Source organism: Pseudochaenichthys georgianus, chromosome 14 (genome assembly GCF_902827115.2).
Source record: "Pseudochaenichthys georgianus chromosome 14, fPseGeo1.2, whole genome shotgun sequence".
In the NCBI taxonomy this organism is placed as follows: Eukaryota; Metazoa; Chordata; class Actinopteri; order Perciformes; family Channichthyidae; genus Pseudochaenichthys; species Pseudochaenichthys georgianus.
In genome coordinates this window covers 18514383-18540203 of record NC_047516.1, presented here as the reverse complement: position 1 = coordinate 18540203, position 25821 = coordinate 18514383, and the positions used below count along the sequence as shown (strand labels likewise).

General features: G+C 41.9%; 2 protein-coding genes across 3 annotated transcripts in view; one reads left to right on the top strand and one right to left on the bottom strand.

Moving 5' to 3' along the window:
• Window positions 1-15367, bottom strand: part of LOC117458213 (disks large homolog 4) — an 84663-nt gene extending 69296 nt beyond the window's left edge. Inside the window, exon 1 of one of the 2 annotated variants that reach the window (XM_034098537.2) lies at window positions 15311-15367. In XM_034098537.2, the coding sequence (XP_033954428.1) occupies window positions 15311-15331 (21 nt within the window). In that variant the 5' untranslated portion in view covers window positions 15332-15367. Of the gene's footprint in view, window positions 1-11837; window positions 11919-15310 lie in introns of those variants that run through there. The other variant, XM_034098535.2, reaches the window with a different exon arrangement.
• The window catches only part of zbtb20 (zinc finger and BTB domain containing 20), a 112002-nt gene that overhangs the window by 62028 nt on the left and 24153 nt on the right, over window positions 1-25821 (top strand). The gene's annotated exons all lie outside the window — the stretch shown is intronic.

Genomic DNA, 25821 nt, shown 5'->3' with positions numbered 1-25821 from the left:
ACAGCTGGCTGCTCTGTGTTTTCATTGTCACAACACACACATACATTTATATACTAGCAGTATAGAAACTTTATTTAACCTCATGATACTTGCCCTACCTCGTCTTAAACCCATTCTCTCACCTCTGTCTCTAACCCTGCAGTGATCCTAACTCTAAATTCTAATGACCACAATGTGACGCCAATTTTTTGTCTGTTGTCCTTAAGCACCAGACTCATGTCCTAGGGTCCTCAGAAGGACAGAGAAGCACAACAATATGAATTATATTCAAGTATACACAGCCAAAACCTAACCAAAAGGAGAATAAATGAATCTATAATGCTTCGATCAACAAGTCCGCTGGAGTTTTACTCCTACTGCGTGACTAAACATGCCCACTGGCACATACACACCCACATGTGCCAGGCCACGTTCATACGTAATACTCGAAGTACGGGAATAAACCTACCCGGAGCACACGTACATGGGGAGCAAAACATTCCTCAGACACATATTTCTCACAAATCTAAGACGGTGGAGGAGATTGCGAGCATGTTCGATGCAATACGCACAGATGTAAGCGCAGACCTCCCAAAAGCCTGCCAGAACACAAGCAGACTTTCAAGCTAACATGCAAACACAGAGGCAGCCACAGAGAGATGGAAGGAGAAGAACGACACGAACGGAGAGGTGAATTTACCTACCACACACGGGCAGAGGGAAGGTAGCTTAGTGCGGCCCTTCATGAGCAAGACACAGAGGAAAAACAGCCTCCCAGACACCCGCAGTAGAGGAGGAGAGGGATGGGGAGAAAGAGAGAGAGAGATGGGAGGCTGGGGAAGGGTATGGGGAAATAAAAAAGAGGGAGGGGGAAGGGGAAGGGGGGCAGTCGTAGCAGACGAGGAGAGAGAGTTTTCCTGGAAGCCAGAGTTGTTGGTGTTGGATATATCTTGATGTTAAAGGCAGGGGTCTGAAAGAGAGGACTGGCAGCCTGCTCCATCCGTGACTCATACAAGATGTTTGTCACTGCTGCTGGGTGAGGGAGGGGAGAGAAGGAGACTCTCAGAGTAAACCTGCTATATTCTTTTTCTTCTCCCTTTATGAAGTCCACAAGACGGTAGGCTGCCATCCACGCTGCTCTCTGCTCCCTCTGTGACACCCTGTCACACTCGCAGATTATCCGTTACGATGCAACATTTTTGACACATATCTCAGTTATGCAACCATTACATAATTACATATGTATGCCTTTGCGGCTTGTGCTTTAACTGTAGCCTATATGTTCATTTTCAAGGGGAACATTCACGTCATTGCGATTACAGTATGGCCGTTCGGACATTTCAAGACTGTGAACGCAAACGATAAGCCATGCTTAGTAAAGATGCTCAGTGATTACCAAGGTGATGTGCAGATTCTGACAACTCTGTGCCCAAAAGACACAATTCTTTTGTTGATTAGTCAGTAGTTAATATTAATTGTTGGTTGTCACTTATTAAGCCAACGTCAGGCTTTAAAAAGGAATGTTTCGCCTTCTTTTCTCAGTTTTGTATACCTTAGCTATACACTTGTTAAATCATTTACAAATGTTAACAAGGAATGTTTTTGCCCGACCAAGTAAGTTGAAAAGGAGTCAGGGTTTTTGGCTTTAGTTGTGTCCCCTAAATGACGGCTACATACCAGGCTAATGACATTGACTGTATTTGAAGTTTGCCCCGTAACCATTCTAGTTTTAGCAGTGATGAATTGAGCTTCCTGTTTACTGTGAAACTGTTAAACGTATCGTACAGATATGTAAAGTTCAGATTTCATATCTTGGGGTACTTTCTGATATTACCAGTTAAAATCAATCCAACAAATATCATGTCATATATCATTCTCTAGATAAAAGCAACAGGTGTTACAATACATTTTGAAAAGGCAGGCATATTTGTTTCTTGTTTTAACTCTTTTTAAGGATCCACAATTGAATCTATCATGTTTACTCATTATGTTAATAATGATCTATTCATGGCATTTAGTCTATGAATTAAATGAATATCAAAGGGTATTTCTTAACTGACTAAGCATGGGACCACTTAAAACATGGTGTATCTATTTTTTACAACAATTATGAGGAACTTTTTTGATTCAACTCACTGATCAAGTTATTCAGAAGACAGTACTCCTGAATAAAGTCTTCTAACCCTTTGGGGTCACAGAGTCCCTGTGGGGTCACAGAGTCCCTGTGTGCGGTCAGAGCAGTGACTTTAGACCAGGCATTTATCAGATATGGTAACTCTTTAGCCAGAGGAGTCAAATCAATCCAATATGCCCCTGCAGCCAAACAAAGTAGTCCCTGAATGGACCGCCAAAGTCAATTTTACCATTGAATTTTGATGCCAATTTTAACACTCTGACGCCCATGTATTCAATGCATCTTATAAATACATATGATGCATTTAAATCTGCCTGTAGCACTGTATATTAATAGTTAAAAACTCATAAATATGCTGTATAAAGTATTTAATAATACTTTATGATAGCTGGTCCCTCTCTGTTTGCACGTTTTTGTGAATGATCATTTCCAAAGTAATACATATACAATATGTTTGTAATGACAACAAATGAATAATAATCATATAACACATTCAGATGATATGTTTAACTGAATACTTTATAATGTGTTATGATTCTTTTTCATACATCATTATGGATATTTGTTAGTGCTTAAAAGTGTAATTGACAGTGCTATAAGCAGATTATTAACTTCATTATAAGTATATTAAATGCATTTCAGACCTGGGCGTCAGAAAGTTGTACCACAAAGGTAAAAGTAGTATTACACAGTAGTGAACTGTCAAGTATCTTATGAAATGTGCTTATCATTATAAGAGATACAATATATTTTGTATATTGTAGTATAGTCGAATCTGTAAAAGCAGACACAACCTTGGTAGAACAAACGTCAGTGTTCTTGCAACTAGTCGGCCTAATTTGAGTACACTTTCTATAACAGTTGATACATCATAGCTTCTCTTAAAGTGCGCTTGTTGTTACAGATGTCCTTTTTCACTATTCTGAAAGTGGGTTAGTTGGGTTAAAGACACATCATCAGTCTTTACAATAATAACATGTCCGTTGTTAATTGAATCAATGTTGTCAATATAACAACACTAAATGTGATTCTGTGTCCACTCATTCAGGGTGTAATTGGCATCATATTGGGGGTGTTAGTGTGTGTCCTGTTCCTACCCTCCCAGGCCTTCTGCTAGACAGCTGTATTAAGGGTGAAGCAGAGTTGAGCGAGGGAATAAACAGAGTAAATGCACCATGACCCCATAGGGCTGCTTTACAGTGGCCTGCAGTCGGGTAATGGATGGGTTCTGACACCTGCGGAGGTTAGGCCCAAAGCCCTCTGGACCTCAGCACTGAGCTGTGGCTCCTGCACCGCCCCCCCCCCCCGGCTGTGACTAAAGACAACTAGAGCACATCGTGACATTTCCATCTGGAGTGAAGCCCGCACCGCGACAACCGTCAAACACTGTGCAACCCGCACATCCAGCCGCATAGGACCAGGCATTCATTTTCTATTCTCCGCATTCATGAGCGTGCTGAGCCGCCTACACAGAGGTCATCCTCCTACCTGCTCACTGTGGGCTTCACATTATCAACACCCTTCAATGGCAGGGCTCTCTCTCTCTCTCTTCTCCTCCCTCACTCCCATCCTCCTTTCATCTCTATCCTCTCCATGATGATACCCCTGCCATGTTGTCATGGCAACAATCGGGCCCTGATTGCTCGGTTGCTAGGCAACTGACATCACCTATAAGAGGAACATGAAGATACAAAAAGCCAGAGACAAACGGATCACACGAAATGTGTGAGCATGTAGCCCTGCATTACGAGTGAGAGCGTCGTGTTCCAACTGTCTCCCTGTCATTCGTTCATGGTTTTCATTCATTTATTTATATCCCGTGCTGAAGCCACACACGTAGGCGGCAAGGTGTATCATTCGAGTTGGAAAGCATATACTGTAATTCAAATGGGGCCGACACTCGTGGCAGTGTTCAGCTCTTTGCCAAGCAGGAGTTCAACACCCTCTGAATCGATGGCCTGCATTTCAGATGAGAACGTTAAGGAGGGTTGTGACATGACTGCTCATGAATAACGGATTCACGGTCCAGCAAATGGTATTAATTATGAGGGAAAATGCAAGGCTTCAAATCTAAGTAAATGTAAGACTATGATGTATTACATATGAGCATCCAGCTGCTTCCATGGACACATACACCTAAAAAAAGAAAGAAAAAGACGGCACCCCTGAGCCAGCTTGCCAGTGACTCCTGTGCTGTAGTTAAACAATGTGCCACAAGGTGTCCTCCTGTGCTCTATTGAAAGATATGACCACAGCACTGTGAGAAAACCTGATCCCCTTTGCAAGGCTAATGCAATCGCTATTCATATCGATGATATCAACACTGCCATCCTCGTCTTTTTCCTTTCCGGCGTTTTTCTTCTGCCTTCCACTTTTCTGCACATCCCAGTCCCACAAGCAGTACTCATTGACAAACACACTCTAATTACACAACACCTGCTAGTTAGTGGACTCTTTGAAATGAAATGCCCACAGTGTTGGCAATCAGTTTGATTACAGCAGCCTTGGTGAGAAGTTGACCCTGTTTGACCTTGACTCTACGTAATGAGACCCACAAGACTTCTTTTCAATCCACCCACACCTTTAATTATAGTAACAACAATTTAGTTAATTTAATCTTATTTACAGAGTTACCCTCACAATTTGTTCTTTCATACTATTACTACAGTGTGGGAGCGAGTAGCTCAGTCCTCCTCCCTGTTCACCATAGCTTCTCATGTTTCGCCTCCTTACTCAATGTGAAACGACAAAGTGTCCAGCCCTAACGGCCCATGATGGATCTAATCTGTCACCTGTCATATGGACAGTTTCAGGACACACAGCCATACTGACAGCCAAAACACTGAAATGAAGCAGCACAGCCTATGAGGGGGGGGGGGTCTGCTGGTGGACCGCAAGTGGGCTGCTTCTTTTTATAGAATTAAGTCTCAAATGACAGTTTTTTTTTTCATTGGTGCTTTTACTAGAGAGGCTGCTATAGGCTCTCTGATCTTTACCATTCACATCTGTCATGTTACATCCATTTGATGTCAAATCAACATAATTATTATGCAATCAGTTGCACAAAAGATACTGGTGTTACAGCCGGGCACAATGAAAAATAATTGGGCCTTTTTCATTTCTCAGATAGAAAGATCCATAAAACACTAAAGAGGAATGAAGAGGCAGACTGAGCCTGTGGCTTTATCACAGTGTGGTATACTGAAATATCCAATAATACTATCCAAACATTCAAGGTGAGATTCAAAAGAAATGATGAAGCATTACTCACCCTCTCACTGGATGAGACTGGAGGGCCGGGCAAAGCAAAAGACTGCACAGATTGTGTTGTGTGCATTTGACTAAGAGAAGCTCTTAACAGCTTTCTTTCTGGCTGAGGCCTTGGGTGGGGGTGGTGGGCTTTATGAAGTAGTTGAGAGACTAGAGTTTAGCATTGCATTGGCAACATATTATCACAGAAAGAGACGGATGAGCTTGAATATGAAGTCAACGCTGCAAGCTAAAGAAGGTGAAACAAGGAGGTTGATGAGCATATATGTTGGAGAAAAATGTGAAGCGATGAGATGTTCTGAGTCGAGACCACTTTGTTGCAAATGATCCGATGTTTAATTTCTGCAACTACACCATTCACTGTTGCAGTGACTTGAATGTAGCACCTGCAGTGAGAATTAGCATCATACAGCAGGCGTCTACCGCCCGTTTAATTGAACCTGACAAGTTTTCTAAGACGTGCACTTGCACCAGTTTCTCAGCTCGATCAAGGCTGCAGTGAACCATTCACAGTGCAGGAGACGCTGGAGCTGAAGGGAAGCTCTGCTGTGAGTGTGAGATGTCTGTGATCATGTAGGTGTGTGGCTTTCTTTTGGGAATGTGCTTGAATGTGTGGGTGAGTGGTGCAATATGTACTTAAAAGACAAATGGAATATACTGTAATGTACATTTTTTTTATTTTTGTATAATCTCCTGAAACTGGTAATGCGTTTTTTGTTGGATAAGAATGAGCAGCTAAATATCTAAACATGGTCTGCCACTCCGCCATGTTTTACAGTAGCCCAGAAGAGACAAACCAAACTCTAGATAGGCCGCCGTAAGTTCTCTGACAATAAATGGAGGTGTGAGCAGAGAGGTATTACGTTTTTTACAATCTGCATACGCCGGATGCCACTCAAATATACGCACTGCCCCTTTAAAAGATAATGAAAATCCTTGAATGAGCAAAGATATCTGCACTATTTCTCCCCCACCACCAACTCATGCTATCTTTTGAGCAGAGATGATGACAGAGACATAAAAAAACATCTAATTGTATATGATTACATCTCTGCGATGACTTCCATTCTGCTGTTTTTTTATCGACCAGTTGAGGACCCTCTTTGTGTGCTCTGGTGGCGTCAGACTTTCTCCGGGGCAAGCCCTGCGTCGCTCTCTGTGCCCTGGGAGCAAGTTGGCAGGATCTGTGTCTCTGTGGCTGCATACAAAAGGCCTCGTGGAAGCTTGTGCCCTTGAGCAGAGATCATATGAGCCCTCCACTGGATCACTAATCCTAACCAACAGCCCACTGTACTGCATGTCACACACACACACACACACACACACACACACACACACACACACACACACACACACACACACACACACACACACACACACACACACACACACACACACACACACACACACACACACACACACACACACACACACACACACACACACACACACGCATCCCAGGGAACAGTGAATGGACACTTGTTTAGATGAGCAGAAATGCAGACGGGCTGAATGAACGTTGAAGAGGCACTGTGAGCAGAAGCTCCATTTTAGAGACTCAAGATGCAGCCGCCATAAGCGTCTCCTCTTCATATGCACACATACATTCACAGGATATACATATTCATATATGTTGAAACTTGCAGCACATTATAAATACAAATGTGAGTGCTAAAACACATTCAAGAAGGAACCTTTCCATGTCTTGGTGCCAATAATATGCACACAGAGCTGCTGACTTTGACTGCATCTTGTCCAATGTATTATTTATTTGAAGGAGCACTAACTAGGGAAGCCTTGAAAGCACTGAGAGGAGGGCAGGGGGTAAGCTAGAGTGGAGAGCAGGCAGAAGGGGGAAGGAGGTAGAAGGAGATAAAGGGAAGAGGAAGCTGCAGGAGAGGACTGAGTGAGGGATTACAGAGGTGAAGGAGGCAGAGGGGACAAGAAATGGTGGAATTGCAAATGTGAGAGCAGAGAAGTGGAACGAAGGTGACTGACAACATGGAGCGAGTGATAACCAAAGCACTGCATGCAAAGCAGGAGGACACACAGTTACTCTCTGTGTGTCCTTCTTTCCACACATCATTGATTCTTTATTACAATCATTTTTCTATCAGACATTGAGATAGCTTTCAGAGAAGTTGCTTTTAAAGCTTAAATCTTTTTCACTGTGTACGCCATCTTTGTTCTCACCTCTCAAACATCAAACCGTCCTTCTGTGACTCAGTGCCACGCAGGGAGGGAGAGTCAAAGGTATTGTCATGCTCCAAACCAAATATAAATCCTGTGACGTCTCCTTGGGCTCTCATGCTCTAATATCCTGGTTTTTAATGTTATGTAATGGAAAGTGCATGATGCAGTGCCATCATATCCCATGACACTATTTATTTATTTTTCTCTTTGAGATTTCAGTGTAGGAACCAGCAGAGGATTACATCATTCTAATTCTACACCCGTGAGACACACATATACAGTGGGGCAAAAAAGTATTTAGTCAGCCACCAATTGTGCAAGTTCTCCCACTTAAAAAGATGAGAGAGGCCTGTAATTTTCATCCTAGGTATACCTCAACTATGAGAGACAAAATGAGAAAAAAAGATCCAGAAAATCACATTGTCTGATTTTTAAAGAATTTATTTGCAAATTATGGTGGAAAATAAGTATTTGGTCAATAACAAAAGTTCATCTCAATACTTTGTTATATACCCTTTGTTGGCAATGACAGAGGTCAAACGTTTTCTGTAAGTCTTCACAAGGTTTTCACACACTGTTGCTGGTATTTTGGCCCATTCCTCCATGCAGATCTCCTCTAGAGCAGTGATGTTTTGGGGCTGTCGCTGGGCAACACGGACTTTCAACTCCCTCCAAAGATTGGGGGTTGGGGTTGAGATCTGGAGACTGGCTAGGCCACTCCAGGACCTTGAAATGCTTCTTACGAAGCCACTCCTTCGTTGCCCGGGCGGTGTGTTTGGGATCATTGTCATGCTGAAAGACCCAGCCACGTTTAATCTTCAATGCCCTTGCTGATGGAAGGAGGTTGTCACTCAAAATCTCACGATACATGGCCCCATTCATTCTTTCCTTTACACGGATCAGTCGTCTTGGTCCCTTTGCAGAAAAACAGCCCCAAAGCATGATGTTTCCACCCCCATGTTTCACAGTAGGTATGGTGTTCTTTGGATGCAACTCAGCATTCTTTCTCCTCCAAACACGTCCAGTTGAGTTTTTACCAAAAAGTTCTATTTTGGTTTCATCTGACCATATGACATTCTCCCAATCCTCTTCTGGATCATCTAAATGCTCTCTAGCAAACTTCAGACGGGCCTGGACATGTACTGGCTTAAGCAGGGGGACACGTCTGGCACTGCAGGATTTGAGTCCCTGGCGGCGTAGTGTGTTACTGATGGTAGCCTTTGTTACTTTGGTCCCAGCTCTCTGCAGGTCATTGACTAGGTCCCCCCGTGTGGTTCTGGGATTTTTGCTCACCGTTCTTGTCATTTTGACCCCATGGGGTGAGATCTTGCGTGGAGCCCCAGATCGAGGGAGATTATCAGTGGTCTTGTATGTCTTCCATTTTCTAATAATTGTTCCCACAGTTGATTTATTCACACCAAGCTGCTTACCTATTGCAGATTTAGTCTTCCCAGCCTGGTGCAGGTCTACCATTTTGTGTCTGGTGTCCTTTGACAGCTCTTTGGTCTTGGCCATAGTGGAGTTTGTAGGTGACCAAATACTTATTTTACCGAGGAATTTACCAATTAATTCATTAAAAATCCTACAATGTGATTTCCTGGATTCTTTCCCCCCATTCTGTCTCTCATAGTTGAAGTGTACCTAGGATGAAAATTACAGGCCTCTCATCTTTTTAAGTGGGAGAACTTGCACAATTGGTGGCTGACTAAATACTTTTTTGCCCCACTGTAGATATGTCACCGGAAAGGAATTGAGTGTTTGTGCCTCTTATATACATTCAATGAAATGTAAGATCAGACTACCTCATCAATATGTGTTGGAGTGTTTGAATTCATTTCTCTTTTAGCATTTAGGATTGATGTAATTATAACATACAGACACTTTATTATGTCCCACATAACATGTCTCTGAGGCTTTGGGAGATGGAAGGACATCTTGGAACTGTATCCAAGCCTAACTTGTCAGAGGTAAACACTTTTTAAGATGATACCAGCACTGTAAAAGGAAAAATAAATACTTGTCTATGTTATTGCCTCACAAACAAACTCCATCAAATAATTGTTCTCTAGCACAAATTGTCCTCCTTTGAGTGTTCTTTTTCCTCACAGAATTGTGCTTATTCTGCCAATGAAAAGGTTTCCATTTATTACTACCGTAATGGAAATTCAAGGTTTAGGTGAATTCCCCCAACAGAAACACAGTGGCACACCAGAGATGCCATTTCAATTGAGTGTTTGTTGCTACCGTAGCGCTGCTAGTCTTCATACTTAACGCAGCGTTGGGCACAGCGGGGCTTTAACTTGGTGTGCTGGTATCAGATCGGTGTCACTCACTGGCCTGCTGTGGCTCCACCCACACAGATAACTTGGTTGCACAGGCCAGGAAGCAGCACTGTTCAGATAACCTGCTCTACAGTATGTGGGTGTTAGGCAGCCGCTCACCCATCATCTGCTATGAAGCCACACTGCTCACCTGCAATGCAGCCAGCCCCCATTCAAGTTGAATACCACTTTAAAGGGTGTTTTGTTGGCAAATCCCATCCATGATCAAATGTGCATGCTGGTAAGAAAAGTGACTCTCCAATTCTCTTGGGAATATCCAGTTTATATTGACGTAGTAATGTGGGATACCAGAAGTGAAATTTAGTATGCAATGCAGCCACTGCAATGACTAAAACCAAGCATTGCATTGGTTGATCAAACATCTACTTCTTATTCCTTTACGTAATCGTGTGCACTAACTTTCTCTTTTATAGACTGACCATCTGTCTCACAATCGCTTGGCAGAAGTTGGGATTTCTTTGCCAGCTTTACGGTAAGTCTTTTCGCACTTTGAAAGCGACGCAGGATTTTGGATCGGGTTTACTGAAATATCCACTGTTACACCAACTGTAGTCTTTCACTTACAGTGAGTCATACTCGAGGCAAATAAAGACTGGAACATCAGTCCCTCGTGCATCTTAAAGAGACACCTCGACATGTCATTTCATCTCACGAAGCATTTGTCACACTGCATAGTGTTGGGTAACAAAAATAGGCTTCAACAAGCGCTTGGAAGTTAGCTCGTTAGAGGAAGATGTGAAATAGTTTTTGATTGTATCTCTTACAAAGGCTATACACCAACAGATGTTTATTTCATGTTATTTAATGTAAACCTCCACAGTTTTGAATGATGGCTCACCTTACTGCTCCTACATATCTATGTTTAACTGACCAATAATCTCTGTTGCCAGGGAAACTGAGAGATTGATAAGAAAATGAATGTAATGTGCCACACTTAAACACACATTTACATAATACATCTGAAAGCTTGTCTGTACACACTCAAGTTAGACTGCATCCCCACCTTCACACAGCTGTAGGAGTTGCTGTGTGTGTGTGTTTGTCCATTTCCCACTTTTTGTCATCACTTCCTGCCAGAAACTGCATTCAGGTGCAGCTGCTACCGTTTATTGGTCACCTGTTTTTGAATCTGCGAGTCCACCAGAGGTCTAAAGCAGATTGGAAACCATCTGAACAAACGGGATCTGACCTCAGAGTGTCAGACTACATTAAAGAGCTTTCATTTGTCATTTTATGAGCCAATGTCCTGAGCAGAAGTGCCTCCATTGAGCTGCATGCTGAGCACTGTCACTGTGCACATGTGTGTGAAACAACACGTCGCTCATGTGCAGATGCATGGCGGCTAACTGTACAGTGGAGGTTAAAGGAAAGCAGCAGTAGAAATTAGCAGATTAGCATGCAGGATGCCCTCCCATGGTCTCTCCCTGACATTTTCTGCAGCTCCGGCATCATGACACAAAGCCCCGCACAGCTCCTGGTTCTCTCCCTCTTTTACTACATCCACACAGGTCAGCCAGCCGGGTTTATACACTCACTAAGCATGACACTGAGTAGGGGATGCAGAGAGGGGGAGAGGGGGTCATCCAGAGAGGGACATATCAAATAGTATTCCTTCTTTGCTGCACTCAGGTATCCCAGCTAAACCTGGCATTTTCTGTCATTTACAAAACAATATCACAGAAACATTTTGTGTCCTACTGAATACTTTTCTAATTGAGAGATGACACAAAGATGAGTGCTTCCTTCTTCTTCTTCACGTGCAGTTGTGGCATCTCTCTCACACACACACACACACACACACACACACACACACACACACACACACACACACACACACACACACACACACACACACACACACACACACACACACACACACACACACACACACAGCTGAAGTGAGGAACAGATAGGCTTACCTTTGTAGTCACAATGCAGAGGCAGTCCATGGTACTTAGAAGAAAATATTGGGGTGTATCTCAACCCCCCCAACCCCCCACGACAGAGGGCTGAGACCCCACACCCCTCTCCCCAGCCTGCCCCACTCCTGCTCTCTCACTCTCGTCCTGCCTTTCCCCCCTTTTCTCTCCTTCCGTGAATCTGTTCTTTGACTAACTGAACCAGCGAGGGAAAGAGAGGATGGAGGGAGGGGGAAACATGAAAAGGGAGGGGGAGGGCCACAGGGAAATAGAGAGAGTGAGCGAAGAAAGAGAGAGGAGAGGAGAGAGGTTGGTCTCGAGAATTGAGTATGAGAGAGAGAAAGACAGGAGAAAAGGGAAGGTGAGAATGTATCCAATGTTTTTTTCTTTTTCCGTGGTCAGAGAGAAGAGGCGGAAAAGAAAGAGAAAAGATGGGGTGAATATGAAAGAGATGGAAGAAGGGGAGATGGAGATGGAAAGCAGAGGTGGTGGGGATTAAAGAAAAAAAGAGGGGGGGGAGGTTCACACTGTGGAAAGAAAGGGAAAAAGAGAAACAGAGAATAAGACAGCAAAACAGCAGAGGATGGAGGAAGAACTGAGGGAGGGGACAGTGAAGGAGAGAGAAAAGGAAAGGGAGAGTGGGTGAGTGCGTGTGTGTGTGTGTGAAGACAGAAGGAATTAGACGGAAAGAAAATGTGGTGAGGAGGAGAGTGTGAATTACAAATGCATCGCAGAAAAAGAAAACATGAAGCAAGAGCGACTTAAAGATGCCAAATAACACCAACGAATAGCATTCAGTGGAAGTCACAATGAGATTGGGAATGCACAAAGGTTTTTCTGCTTGTTGTAGCACTCTGCAGCTGTTGCCTTAGCAATGGTGCAGTTGTTGCCATGGCAATAGGGAGGCTTGTTGTCATATGGTCACTGTTGTAGTGCATCAAAACCTCTGCGTGTGTGTACAGTATGTGTGTTTACCATAGACTGGTGTTTACGTGTGTGTCCACTAATCTTCTTATATTGAGTAGGGAACCATGAAGAATGGTCATATTTAAAAAAAATAAAGTAATCACCTGAAATAGTTTTAGCACTGCATATCAACATGATTCAAGCCATAATAAAACTTAAACACTCCCCAGAAATACATTTCTATTAATTAGAATGATTTTTAGCATGCTTTCTCATCATGTTAACTATTACATTTAGCTTAAATAAAATGGTGTAAAAGTGCCTGCTGCACTCAGTTGTAAACTCTACCTTTAAGACTGTGGGCCGTACCATCAGGGTTGTGTACGGGGGGAATGACTGCTTCAGTGCCTTTGCATCATCAGTTTTATAATTGCACAAACCAACCCCTCACCCCGCCTCATCCCCACTTTCCAGCTCCCCACAATGCCGGAGCGATGGTGCAGCAATAAAGCAATTCTAAGTGATGAACACACAGTTATTCCCCGGGGAGAGGAGTACAGGCGCGATCGAAATGTACAGCAATACAGCAAACAGGGAGTCACATCCACAGATGGCCACATCCTTCAGATGGCCGCGGTTATATATACACTCGCAGTCGTGCTTTCACAAGTGTCAGGCTCCAGAAACCTTAATTACTCCTCTTCCACTCAATTACATCTACACGCAGATTACCTTTTCTCTGGCTGTTACTGACTCCGAGCTGGTTAACCACTAACTTCACTTGGAATAGAAGTTAGACAGCTTATACTTTACTGAGATATCCTGCGGGAATTCCTGTGGAGTTTGTTAAAGCAATATTTCACGGTCTCCATTCAACATGTAATAACTCCAACCAGCCCTTTTAGACCTTCTGACAACGGCATTCATTATGCATTTTCAAGAAGAAACTGACTTTACCTCAATTATTTCTGATTCGATTGATCTTAGTTTCTGTTCTTCACTTATGAACAGAAAGAAAACAAAGCAGTTTTTTTTCACTTGTTCCCCAAATAGTGGCTTTAGCAGTCTGAGATCATCAAATGACATTTTTTCCGAACCTAGTAGTTGTGTATATACAGTATATATTTATAGTATATGTACTATTTTTTTGTACAAAAATCTCTCGTTGCTTTCTGCAGAGAGTGTTTTGTGCTGGGCTGCTGTGGAATAATAGTAATATTAAAAGGGAATTGTATACTTAAAATAAGAGATATGTAACTCAAACTGCTAAAGCCTAGAATGAACTTCCTGTAGACTTTAGAGTGTAGTGACTGTGTTGAAAGGGGGAGACAGAGGAGATGACACTCGTGGCAAAAGGTCCCAGGCTGGATTCGAACCCCGGTCCTCCGCACAATCCATATGGGCCGCTAACTGAGTTTCACGTGGTCATATGGAGTGTATTTTTGTCCTCCATCATTAACTATGAAAGAATGAATCCATACATGGCAGTAGGAATGATAACAAGAAGCAAACCTTTGTATAAATAAGCTGTAATTTCTATAAACCTTAACCCTAACAAATCAGACTGGATGTAATGTCAATACATCCTTTATAACAGTATAGTAGTAGGTCATTATAGGTTTCTATAAAATAAATAAACACTACTTAAATGGTGTGCCAGCATAAATGGGATAAAAAATGTCACAAATAATGAAGTATGTCCACTTATAACATCTGTGATGACGTGAGGCTTTTTTTTATTTCATTGTTCCTTTGTACTGCAGCACTCGATGTGCCCTCAGCATTCACTTATTTTTGAAAGCGTTTACAGCTTCCTCTTAAAACTACAATTTCTCACATAAAACAAACAAAGCAAAATGTTAACAGAGCTGTGAGCAAGAGCGTCCTGACTGTATATGAAGGTGAACCATTTTCTCGTTTTAGAAAAAACATTTTATGCCTGTGTAAATAAATAATTGAGTGGAAAACTGGGAGCAAATCATATTTATGGGAATGCATAAGTAATTAATGTAAGTATGTCAGGAATATGTGTAAGGTTATGCTGTTACTATGGCAGCTGTGTATGGACATTTCAGAGTAGAAGTGGTAAATATGAGTTTTTATGCGTATGAAAAAGATTGTTTGATTTATGGGCCGTAGACTAGCTTCTCTCAGAAGAGAATCCTAATATGGCTGACCTGTATACAAGATTATATAATTCCGCTCTCAAGTGAGCAACGAGCTCTGCGCTCACATTTCCTTTGCCAAAGCTTAAAGAGTCTTCTCACATTCTCAAAGTTATGATACCTCTGCTGCGCACTATGAGCTTTAAACACTGTCAAAAGAAATGAGAAAAATGCATAATGTTGATGTCAAAAGTATCTAAAACACACAAACCTTGCATCGCCCTTACAACACCCACACACAGACACACACTTACACATTCTGTTAAAAATACATCATGCTAGAAGTAGCAAAGAGAACATCCTCTCCCCGTGGACAAGCTCGAACGCTGAGAGCATTTTCGTTGATGTACATTCACAAACCTCTATTATGATAATTCCTTCTAAGATTTGAAGAGCACTCACCCATAAATATGTTTCCTCCATGCTGCTGTGCTTTAACACTAAAGTATTGTCCCCCTTTGGTATGCCTCTGAGCTAAAGTAGGCCAAGGACAAATGTTGGTCATCTAAACAGGCTAAACTCAAGCAGAATATCCAGATCATGGGGCTGCTGACTAAAAAGCAAGATATCTTCAGCAGGGAACATTCATTAGAACTGCCTCAATCAAATCACCATATTATGTATGGCCTATAACATTTCAAATGGTCATGAAATGATACATACTGAAAGAAGTGAAACATTTTAATCAATAACACTATCTTGCAGGCATCCACAATGCATTGCTTTAGGTTGCCGATATAAAACAATTTCTCGTCTTGATAGCGTCTAGTAAAAATATCCTTTCCCGAGTCAAAAAATATTCCGCTGGCATAAAAAGCGAGGAACTGTATCGGAGTTGTCAAAGCAGAGAGACACTCATAGGTGTCTGCACATTTACCCGACGAAGTGTCACTTTTTGGGGGGAATCATTGACTAACTGAGGAAGTTTTTGGCAGACCTGAATCTTATTTCCAGTTTTCCGGCATGGACGTCACTGCAGCTTTCCACAAGTAGACTATACCTAGTGCAGGTGATCAATGCCATGTGTGATATGATCACGATTAGCTTGCATTCTTGGATTGTTGTGTGTCCCAAGGCAGATGTTCTCTGATTTCACTGATATATCTCTCCTTTGTTTCTGAGCGACATTAATGAAATATCTCACCGTGCTGTGTGTTGAAGCAGGCTTTGGGGTGTGTTATGGCGCATTTCCACTACAGCGCGGTTTAAGCGTGCCGTGCCCGGCCCATTTTTGGTTGCGTTTCCACTAGGCGTAGTTCCGGCTAGCGGGTACTTTTTCTTGGCTCTCCAAAATCGAGGTTCTTTCCGAGCCAACAACCGGGCTGAGTATGCTAAACTAGTGAGAGAATCGCTGGCAACTACAACAAAATGAACATATTTTACCGTGATTTAATTGTAATACACGTTTCAAAATGATGCCGAAGTAACAACATACTGATACCGGTTAGTAAAAACCATGAATTAATGCTTTGACAAGTCTGCAGTCAAGACGGCAGGCGGAAAACCTTTTAAAATGCGTGTTTTCTGAATGGAGATCGGCTAAGCTAACGCAGTATATGCTCCGACCGTCCACACTCAGAACAACGGCCTACAGACATAAATAAACCAGCGACTGTATTCACCATGACACAGACACTCTGTGGTTTGTACTTGTTTAACTTTTGTCTAGTTTCTGAACAGATATGAGGAGCTCTGAGTGCTAACAGCTAACGGCTGATGTTGGTTTTCTTTTTCCCATTGAAGATGACGTCACGGCTCCGCCTACACTGCGTTACTATAGTTATTACCCCAGTTCCTAAACTGTAATGGAAACGCAGCATAAAGTGAGCCTGTCCTAACAAGGCCTAACGAGGCCTATAGCCATACCGTACTCAGCCCTGCAGTGGAAAAGCGCCATTAGAGTCTAGTAGGGGAGCTGTACACCTGCTTATCTTCAATAGGAGGTGAGAAAGATAGCCTAAGTATATAATCAGGCACTCACAGGAACCATACAGCTGGGCATTTTTGTCTGATTATGCTAACTATACTTGTGGTTCTTTAAAAACATAATATACCCTTATTTCTTTGTATGATGCTTTTGACATTTTGAAAAAGGCAATTTAATTGTGAAGGATGAATCACCCAGCTTTGAGACTTTTGTTGAAGCCTCATAATGGTTCCAAACGTACTTGTTATTTCTCTCAAACATAAAAGAGACACTCATTACTGACTTATTTTACTTGGCATAAACAGTATTAAGAGTTTACACCAAATAGAATTTCGTTCATCACGACTTGGGATGTGCTGATCAGATTTGACTTGTTACAGCCTGGCAATATTCTAGTTATGTGGATGGTGTATCAACTGTGCCACTAGTCTTTGCAGTCTATAGAGGGTAACTGCACACTGCCTACATGTATCAGCATGTTTAGCACATCACTGATGAGTCAGATGTGAATAATCCAATTATTTTGGAAAAGTCTTTTGGTGATAAGAAGATAAGGAGAGCTTTTAACTTTGCTCACCATTAATCAGGAAATATCTCAAGGGCTGCTGATATGTGTGGGAACACAATCATCCAATCACGTGCTGAGCTACGATTGTGAAAAGCCACTTCATTGTCATCCTGTAAAATAAGTTAGACTCTGACTAAAGCAGTGTTTCTCAAAGTGGGGGGCGCAGAGGCATGACAGGGAGAGACCAGGAGGAAAAATGGTTTAAAAAGTGTCTCTGTGTTTCATTCGTGTGTGTGTGTGTGTGTGTGTGTGTGTGTGTGTGTGTGTGTGTGTGTGTGTGTGTGTGTGTGTGTGTGTGTGTGTGTGTGTGTGTGTGTGTGTGTGTGTGTGTGTGTGTGTGTGTGTGTGTGTGTGTGTGTGTGTGTGTGTGTGTGTGTGTGTGTGTGTGTGTGTGTGTGTGTGTGTGTGTGTGTGTGTGTGTGTGTGTGTGTGTGTGTGTGTGTGTGTGTGTGTGTGTGTGTGTGTGTGTGTGTGTGTGTGTGTGTGTGTGTGTGTGTGTGTGTGTGTGTGTGTGTGTGTGCGCGCGTGTGCGTGCGCGTGCGCGCGCGTACCGGAGATTGTTGTTGTTAGCTTCTGGTTTTAGCGAGCTAGTGGTTTTGGTCACGATTAATGTAAACGATTATTTCCGAGGCACACGTTTATATGATCATTATAGTTATAAAAGAAGAGAATAAATGAAAAACAGATATGAAATACTATATGACGCAGCGTTTCCGCCAGGGGGGCGCCTTGCCTTCATTTGACGCCCTTATTCAGCTCGGGACGCCCTGAACTCGAGCTGAGGGCGTCCAAAAATATTAATAATTCGAGAGAAGACCGAGAGCTTTTATCGCTTGAAATAACAAAAAGGAAAAAGGACAAGGACATCCCTCTGTTGGAGGCGCAAAGGAGTCTGGTGGGATTTAATTCTAGTATTGACGATCGTTTCCCCGACATTGGCGGTGCCTGCTACAGGACAACACGGAACGTGATTTGGACACGATGAGCGGTGCTAGTTGAGCACGCGCGTGAGCTGCGAGCACCAGAGCCTTGCAGCGGCGAAACTGAGGCTCCGTGGTAAACTGTGGTAACATGAAGAGCCGTTTGGGAGCCGAAACAGACGGCGCTTTAAGAGAGCCGAGCCAAATCATCCAGCTCACTAACGTAAAAAGACAGTAGGCTACCTACTGTATAAGGGACGGCTCAAGTCAAAATTCAAGCACCTCCCCGCGCTCTCGGGTGGACCGTGGACGCCCTCTCAGCCCTGGTCTGGCGGAAACACTGATATGACAGTAAAAAAAGAATAAAGTTTAAAAGGGGAGTGATTTGTAAAATATCCATAAAGACAAAGAACATCTGCTTACAGTTCTGTTTCATATGGGTGTTGAGAGATGTGTCCATAGATCTTCAATATTTAAAAGAAATCTTCCCGGGGGACCATGCGCCCGGACCCCCCTATGTTAGGTCCACTCCCCACTTATAAAAATAGCACTTTACCCCTGCTTACACCTTTATGCCGTGAGCTGATTATCGAGCCTTCATTGTAACTGTTGCGGGTGTACTGTGTGCGTGTGGGGATTGTTGCAGTAGAAAATTCAACTGTAGCGACCGGTACATTAATGGGAAACCCTACATATTTGAGCACCCTCTATGAAACGTCAAGCTACCCCACAGCACCCCCAAAAGAAAATCTCTGGCGCCGCCACTGAGCCTGCAACCCCGTTTTGAAGAAATGTGCCGTGCAAAACTGGCTCATTGCAGCCACTAATGCTAAGACACACTTTTTTCGGAGAAACCAGCTCGAGTGCGCTAGAATTTGAAAATACACAACCGGAGAAAATCTGCCACTTCCTTACAGAGCCCCTCCTCCAACACACACGAACGCGCACATGACCAATGAGGGCACGAGATAAGTTTGTGCACAGATGGAAGGCTGACAGGCAGGTAGGCCATCCAAAAGGGCATCCAAAAAGCACGACCAATCATTTTAGCCGGCCCGGCTAAAATAACTGCTTTTTACAGTACTACGGCTTCCACAGATGACTTTTTTTTATGGATTTTTTTGTCAAAGCACTTAAGATATTCATTGCTATCGGGATGTTAAGAGCATTCCATGGAATATAACACAAATTGTATCTCGAGCCGGTTTCTCAAACTTACCTACCCCATCTTTAACTTAGCCCATTTCGTGATTATTTGTGTTGGGGGGGGGGCCCCGACCTTTTTTTTTTCTCCAAAGGGGGGGGGCCTGACAGAAAAAGTTTGAGGACCACTGGACTAAAGAGTAAGTCTTCATCACCATGGCTAGCCTGGCAATGCCTCTGCTGCCAAGTGGGCACAAGTGGCGGTTTGAGCCCTATCTCCTCTTTGTTTCTATTTCCTCAGCTGTTGATCCACTGCTTTGACTCTGGCAACATGTTGTACAATGTAAATATCCCATAATGTCTTCCTCTGACACACTGTGAAGATGTCTGGCCGTTGGAGATGCTGCTCTGGAATCAGACTGTGGCTCTGATATCAGCAGGCGGAGAGAGAAAGAAACTCAAACCCTCCCTGTAGACCTTGAAACGTCAGCGGATGGTGGAAGCAAACCAAGCTGCTACAAAGAACACTGCAAAAGTGTTGTGGGTGTTATACAAATGCCAGAACCATGACTAATACATGCTTAAAATCACTCAAAGGATCATTTGGGTTTTAAGTCCCTTGCTCATTACGTCTACAGTAGGTGTCAAATCCATCAAATACAAACTGAAAAAGGACCAAAACAATTATACAGTTATTCAACATTTGCAGTTAGATGGACAGCTCAGCAAACAGACTGCACATTTTAGCTACCTCACACTGTATGATTACCCTCCTCACTTCCACTCGTCAGTGCATGCCGACAGCTTGGTGAAATGGCATTTGGCACACTGATAAAGAGGCGGTGAACAAGGTACTTCCCTGACTAACACTAGCCTAGCTCGCTACATTGCAGTGACCTGTCCCTGCTGATTATTCCCACCAACCCACAGCTTGCTAATTAACAGGCAGCTGGGGGATTCCAAGTCTGCTAATACATTCGCTTGTCCACTGCAGCATGTAATGATACAGCTCACAGTCATCCTCAAGGCATATAAATGTGAGCTGGTGGTAGCAGTGGAGATGTTTTCCTGATTCTATAGCCCTTAACATTTGAATTATAGTAATTATATATAAATATAAATGGGATTATCTAATATTGTGTGGGTTTATAATTTAAATTGGTGTGGAAGATGTTGCACTGGAAAGCTTTAAAGTTCATTTTTTGCATTATTTGAACTTACATGCATACTTACTTACCTAAAACGTACCTTTTAGTAGTGAATTTGTTTGAAAGGATAAGAATAAAAGAGCAATACAAGGTCTTTTTGCATGTTTTGGTTAAGTATTCCCCTAAGAGGACATTCAGGGAATTCAATGAAATGACTGCTCGCATTGCGTCTGAAAATACATGCTCTCATGTAATGTTTGATTTTACTGGAGTGACTGCATTTTAAATATTTTATGATATTTTAGTGAGCCAGCAGATGGTAGTCTAAGACAAAGTACACATTTTGTAACTTGTTAACACCCTCAGCTAGGTTTTTGCTATAGTTTACCATGTGGGATGCAGCTTAATTGAGCATGCTAAACACAGACTTTAATTTAAACTATTTCCATTTAAAGTTAGTTGTTCACTCTAAACTCCAGCCCACTTTCCCCCATTAGTTAACTTCTAACAATCTAACTCCTCACATTTCACATTGTATGCATTCTACAGATGTCTAGATGACAGGATTTATTAGGCAAATTCATAGTTTATTTCCATATATTTCCCATAATGTTAGTTCCAATGAAACATTTCCATCTTGAAAATACCTCATGTTTAATGCTAAAATACAGACGGACAGACCGTTTCTGAAAAATTTCGAAAATGTGTCAGATATTGGGTTATACTTCTACACATACTGTAAGCAATTCAGATTATGTTTTCTTAGGACATGTGCCTTGTACACCCTGAGTGTTGACTGTAAGGCAGCGCCTCCTCCTCCAAGGCTGCCAGCAGTGTGCTAACAATCCTCACCTAGCCAACCACACACCATGTGGCAGTTTGCCTTCTCCTCTCCTCAGCCAAAGAGAAAATGTTACTCTCACCATTTTGTCAAAGAGCTGTTAATCCTAATTGCTTTTAGTTTATATCTTAAAAAAGGAAAAGCTATATTGTAAAAAATGAATACTAATCTTATTGTTTCACTTAATTGCATTCATGTAGGCTATATTTCGTTTTAATTTCTTTAAATTTCAGTGTAATCAAAAGCTCAATAAGACCATGATTAGTTCAACCAGATCTTTAATTTTTTTTAAGGAATAATTTAGGAATGTTAACCATCTAAGTCTTTCAATGTTCAAATAGATTTAAAATCCAAATGATTTATATTTAGGCCTACTGTTCAATCTTTTTCTTCTGTATCAAATAAAGATAATGATTTAGTTTTGAAATCTTTCTGCTTTGTACTTAGTTCAAGTAGAATCTCATTAAGGTTTTATCCACAACGTGATATAATGATACTAGTTTATCAAAATGGTATTCATTGTTTATCTTCTTAAACTTGATACTCAAATTGACAGTGATAAAAAGACACTTTAAGATGTTACCTAGTATCATGGTGCTATGGTTGATATAAAAAAAGAAAATGGTGACTTATTTTATTGTGTTGAGCGCCATCTCCAGGTTAAATACTGTCCTGCAAGAAATGTGCACAAAGCAAAATGTATGACTTATTTTCGTATTGTCTTTTATTCCAAATCTAAACACATGTTGGCAACACAACGCTACATTTCAGGAGGAACATTTACTGTACGTTTGATGGTGGCATCACTTTGCTCTCAATGTGAGTATCACGGAAAATATATTTCGATGTGTCACAACAGGAAACGCACAAGTGTAAATAATTAAACGAGTGATGGCTGAGTTCCACATCCCTGCTTCAGGATCCTGGTAATATGCATGCTGTCAGGTTTTACAGGGACACTTGAATAGAAAAGATCCATTGCTAACACAAGTGGCGCCTGTGCTTTCCCTACCATGACGGGTCAAAAATGAGTGCTGTGAAAATTGCCTATTTGCACAAAAGGGACATTGTGGATCTATAAACAAGTCAAACTAAAAACCAGCCATGTTTTGGATGTGTTCTGCTGTGTATATCGTGTCTTGATGCGTGTCAGATGGGCGCTGCCAGCAGTGATCAGGACGGGGCCTATAAAAGAAAGGCTTGTGGCTACAGTGTCTGGAACTTATAACAAATCTACTGAAAGATACTCAGTGAGAAAGAAAGAACAATGAAAGGGAACATGTGCACTGCAGAGACGGCCTGTTTTAAGGCACTCAGTTTTGTTGTGTTTAACTGTTGAGCGTCTGTTAGCTCTGCATGTTCAACACCTGCCGTGGTGTCACAGACGCCAGCATGACACTGCCGCAGGCTACAGGCAAGGTGCCATTTAAAGCTGAAGATGAGTGACAAGCTTCAGGCCGTCAACTCGTACAAGAGGTGGAATAGGGCGGCTCAACAAAGCACTCAAATGTAGAGAACACCTCCAACACACTCGTGACACTGAGGTATGTTAATGTAAGAATATGAAGTTAAAACCACAGTGGTGAAAGATATGCTGGTATCTTTCCAAACGTTACACTCCCTCTTCCAGAAAGCATCTCCATTGTCCTAATTCAATTAAGCCATTGAGTCGTTTCAAGATGATAATGTGGACATGAATCCACAACTATACCCATATAAGACAATTGGGATCAGGTTTTGTTGGAGATCTGGCCATGTGCAGAAATAGAAAGCAGCCCTACTCTCAAAGCCATTAATGACAGAGCAATTCAAAGCCTGGGTTTTTGACATCCTCTCGTGCCACCTGCCACCTGCCACGGCTCTGACTGCCAACCCTCACCTGTGCGGTCATTCAAGGTCTTGGCCAAGCTTCTAATAGAGGTGTCATTCAAGGATGAATGTCAGTGCCATCTAGGGAGAGGCAAAATTGCTCAGACATTTATTCCTGCCAACACTTGGAACACTTGAAGAACAGCCATGTCCAGCTGATGTGCTTCCTGCTGCAACGTGTCACTTATCATGAGGTCATCCATGAAAGCTCGAAAGAGGGGGGGGGGGGAGGGGGCGGTCAAGAGGACTTATGGCGTTCCACTTTATGAAATCATTTACATTTTGAAGGAGAGGCTGAAGACTATTATTTAACCGCTGTCTCCTGTCGAAAAATCCTCTGCATGTACTATAACTTCATCAAGTCCTAGAAACGAGTTGCCAACAACTTACTTGACTTCAGGTTAACATCTTTGAATGTAGTTAAATTAAACATAATTAGCCTCTTTCAAAGCACCAAACATCAAGTCATTATGTTTTAGGTAAATACGAGTTAAATGATAAGTGCCTCCAATAATAGACGACATGAAAAAAAAAGATTTAACTAAAACTTTCAAGTTTAATTCTAATCAGGGGAGAGAAGTCATTTTTTAGAACTCTGAATTTGAGGAGGAATTGTTGTGTGTTCTTGTATCTCATATGCAATGGGTGATACAGAGAGGTGTCCTTGTGAGCTGAAAGACAAGCAAAGAAGCGTATTAATCATTTATACCACATGGTCCGTGTTCCCAAAAAGACAGCATTGCGATAACTCATTCATGTTACCTCAGTTGTCTTCCTAAAAGGGACAAGAACAAGACAGTGTTTGGTTAGTCTGCTCCTCATTTTTCTTGTTTGAGACTATAGCAGGTTGAGTCTTAAGATGTCACTGCAATCCATTTAACAAAAGATAAATGTAAATCAGACACAGAATGTAAAATATGTTAGTTATGTTGGCGTTGAGTTTAACAATACCCTATCTTTAAGTTTCCAAAGAATGATTGTTTTGGAAAACTATGATGATCTGGGTCAGTTAGGCCCTGTGTGTTTTCAGTTATAGCTTAATTTCTATCAAAACATCTTCTCACGCAGCATTGTGTTGTACAGCATGCCAGCTTCGTGCATGTGCGTGCATGTGTGCTGCCAGTATGCAAATTATTCCTCGCCTTACTTACTTTGGCGCTCTTGCTCTGAAGAAGGTTAAAGTATAAGCAGCATTCCGGTGTCAAAGTAAATCAAACTAGTGACAAATTAAACCTGACAACAAGCAGCTAATTTACACATTCATGTTTGTTTTGTTATTTGTATACCTCCCAGGTGGTTCATGATTCATGGAGCAGTTGGTGCAATTCTGTAAATTGCAAAAGGCAACGGTATTTTTCTTCACATAGGTAACAAAACCTTGATAAAATAAGTGGAGCTTTGCAGTTTCTCCAGAGTCTATTACCACCTTGGTAGAAACAGAGGAGTCCCAACCCAAAAGAAACAAAAACACATGTCAGAATATGAAGAGGCCTATTTTCTGTCACATCTGCCTCGTCTGTGATCATTTCTTGAGAGTTTCAGTGAAACATGTAATACTAATGTTGTCACTGACATACTGCACAGACACAAAAATAAAGTTATTTTTGGCCCAATAATTGTCAAATTAAGACCAAAGACCAAACAACCGAGAAAGAGACGAACAACTTACAAAGCAGTGTTATTGTCTGTACTTGTCAACTCTCTGCATGCAGCCAGTTTTGAAGATGAGAGGCGAGGAGCTCTCTGCATGGCAAACTGGCTGTGCATTACAAAATGTTGCAAAAATGTTAGCAATTTTAATTGTAATGGCCATTCATTTTATCTTTCACAAACATAAAACCTGACAAGGAACAAGACCTAGATGTTGTGTTTGCTGTTGGTTCTTTGTAAGTGGAGTATGAGGAAGTAGAAAGATGTTTGTAGCTGTTGGCTGCTCCCAGTCCACTTCAACGTACTTAAAAATGAACTTATAATTGGTTATTACATAGGTGTGATTTAAAAATCATTCTGACGGTAATATTAAACATGTAACTAACAATATGAGTGAGTCATCATCAACAGAGTATCAATGAAGGTGTGGCACGATTGATTTATGAGTAGACAGGAATCCACCGACGGGCTGGGGCTCTTTGTGGGAAAATGGTGGTGGAGTTTGGCATTATCTAGCTGACTGGTTTAACAAGCATGGAGACCTGTTACAGTAAAGTATGCTTGACACTAAAGCGGATTAGTTTCTATACCACACTGCCACACATTTATCTCAGAGCTTAACACCAGATTGATTCACCTCACTGAACTAGTGGACTGCACATACTTAAGGTCATGTTTGTGATATTGCAACACCTCTGTGCAGGAGAAAACATTTATAAAAAATGTGGAATTAATCCACAACTTTCAAAAATCTTTTTCTTTTTTTTTTATAAATACCTCTACTAATGGACACGGTCACAGACAGTATCCTACACACAAGTTTGTCTTGTGTTGGGCAATATTTAGA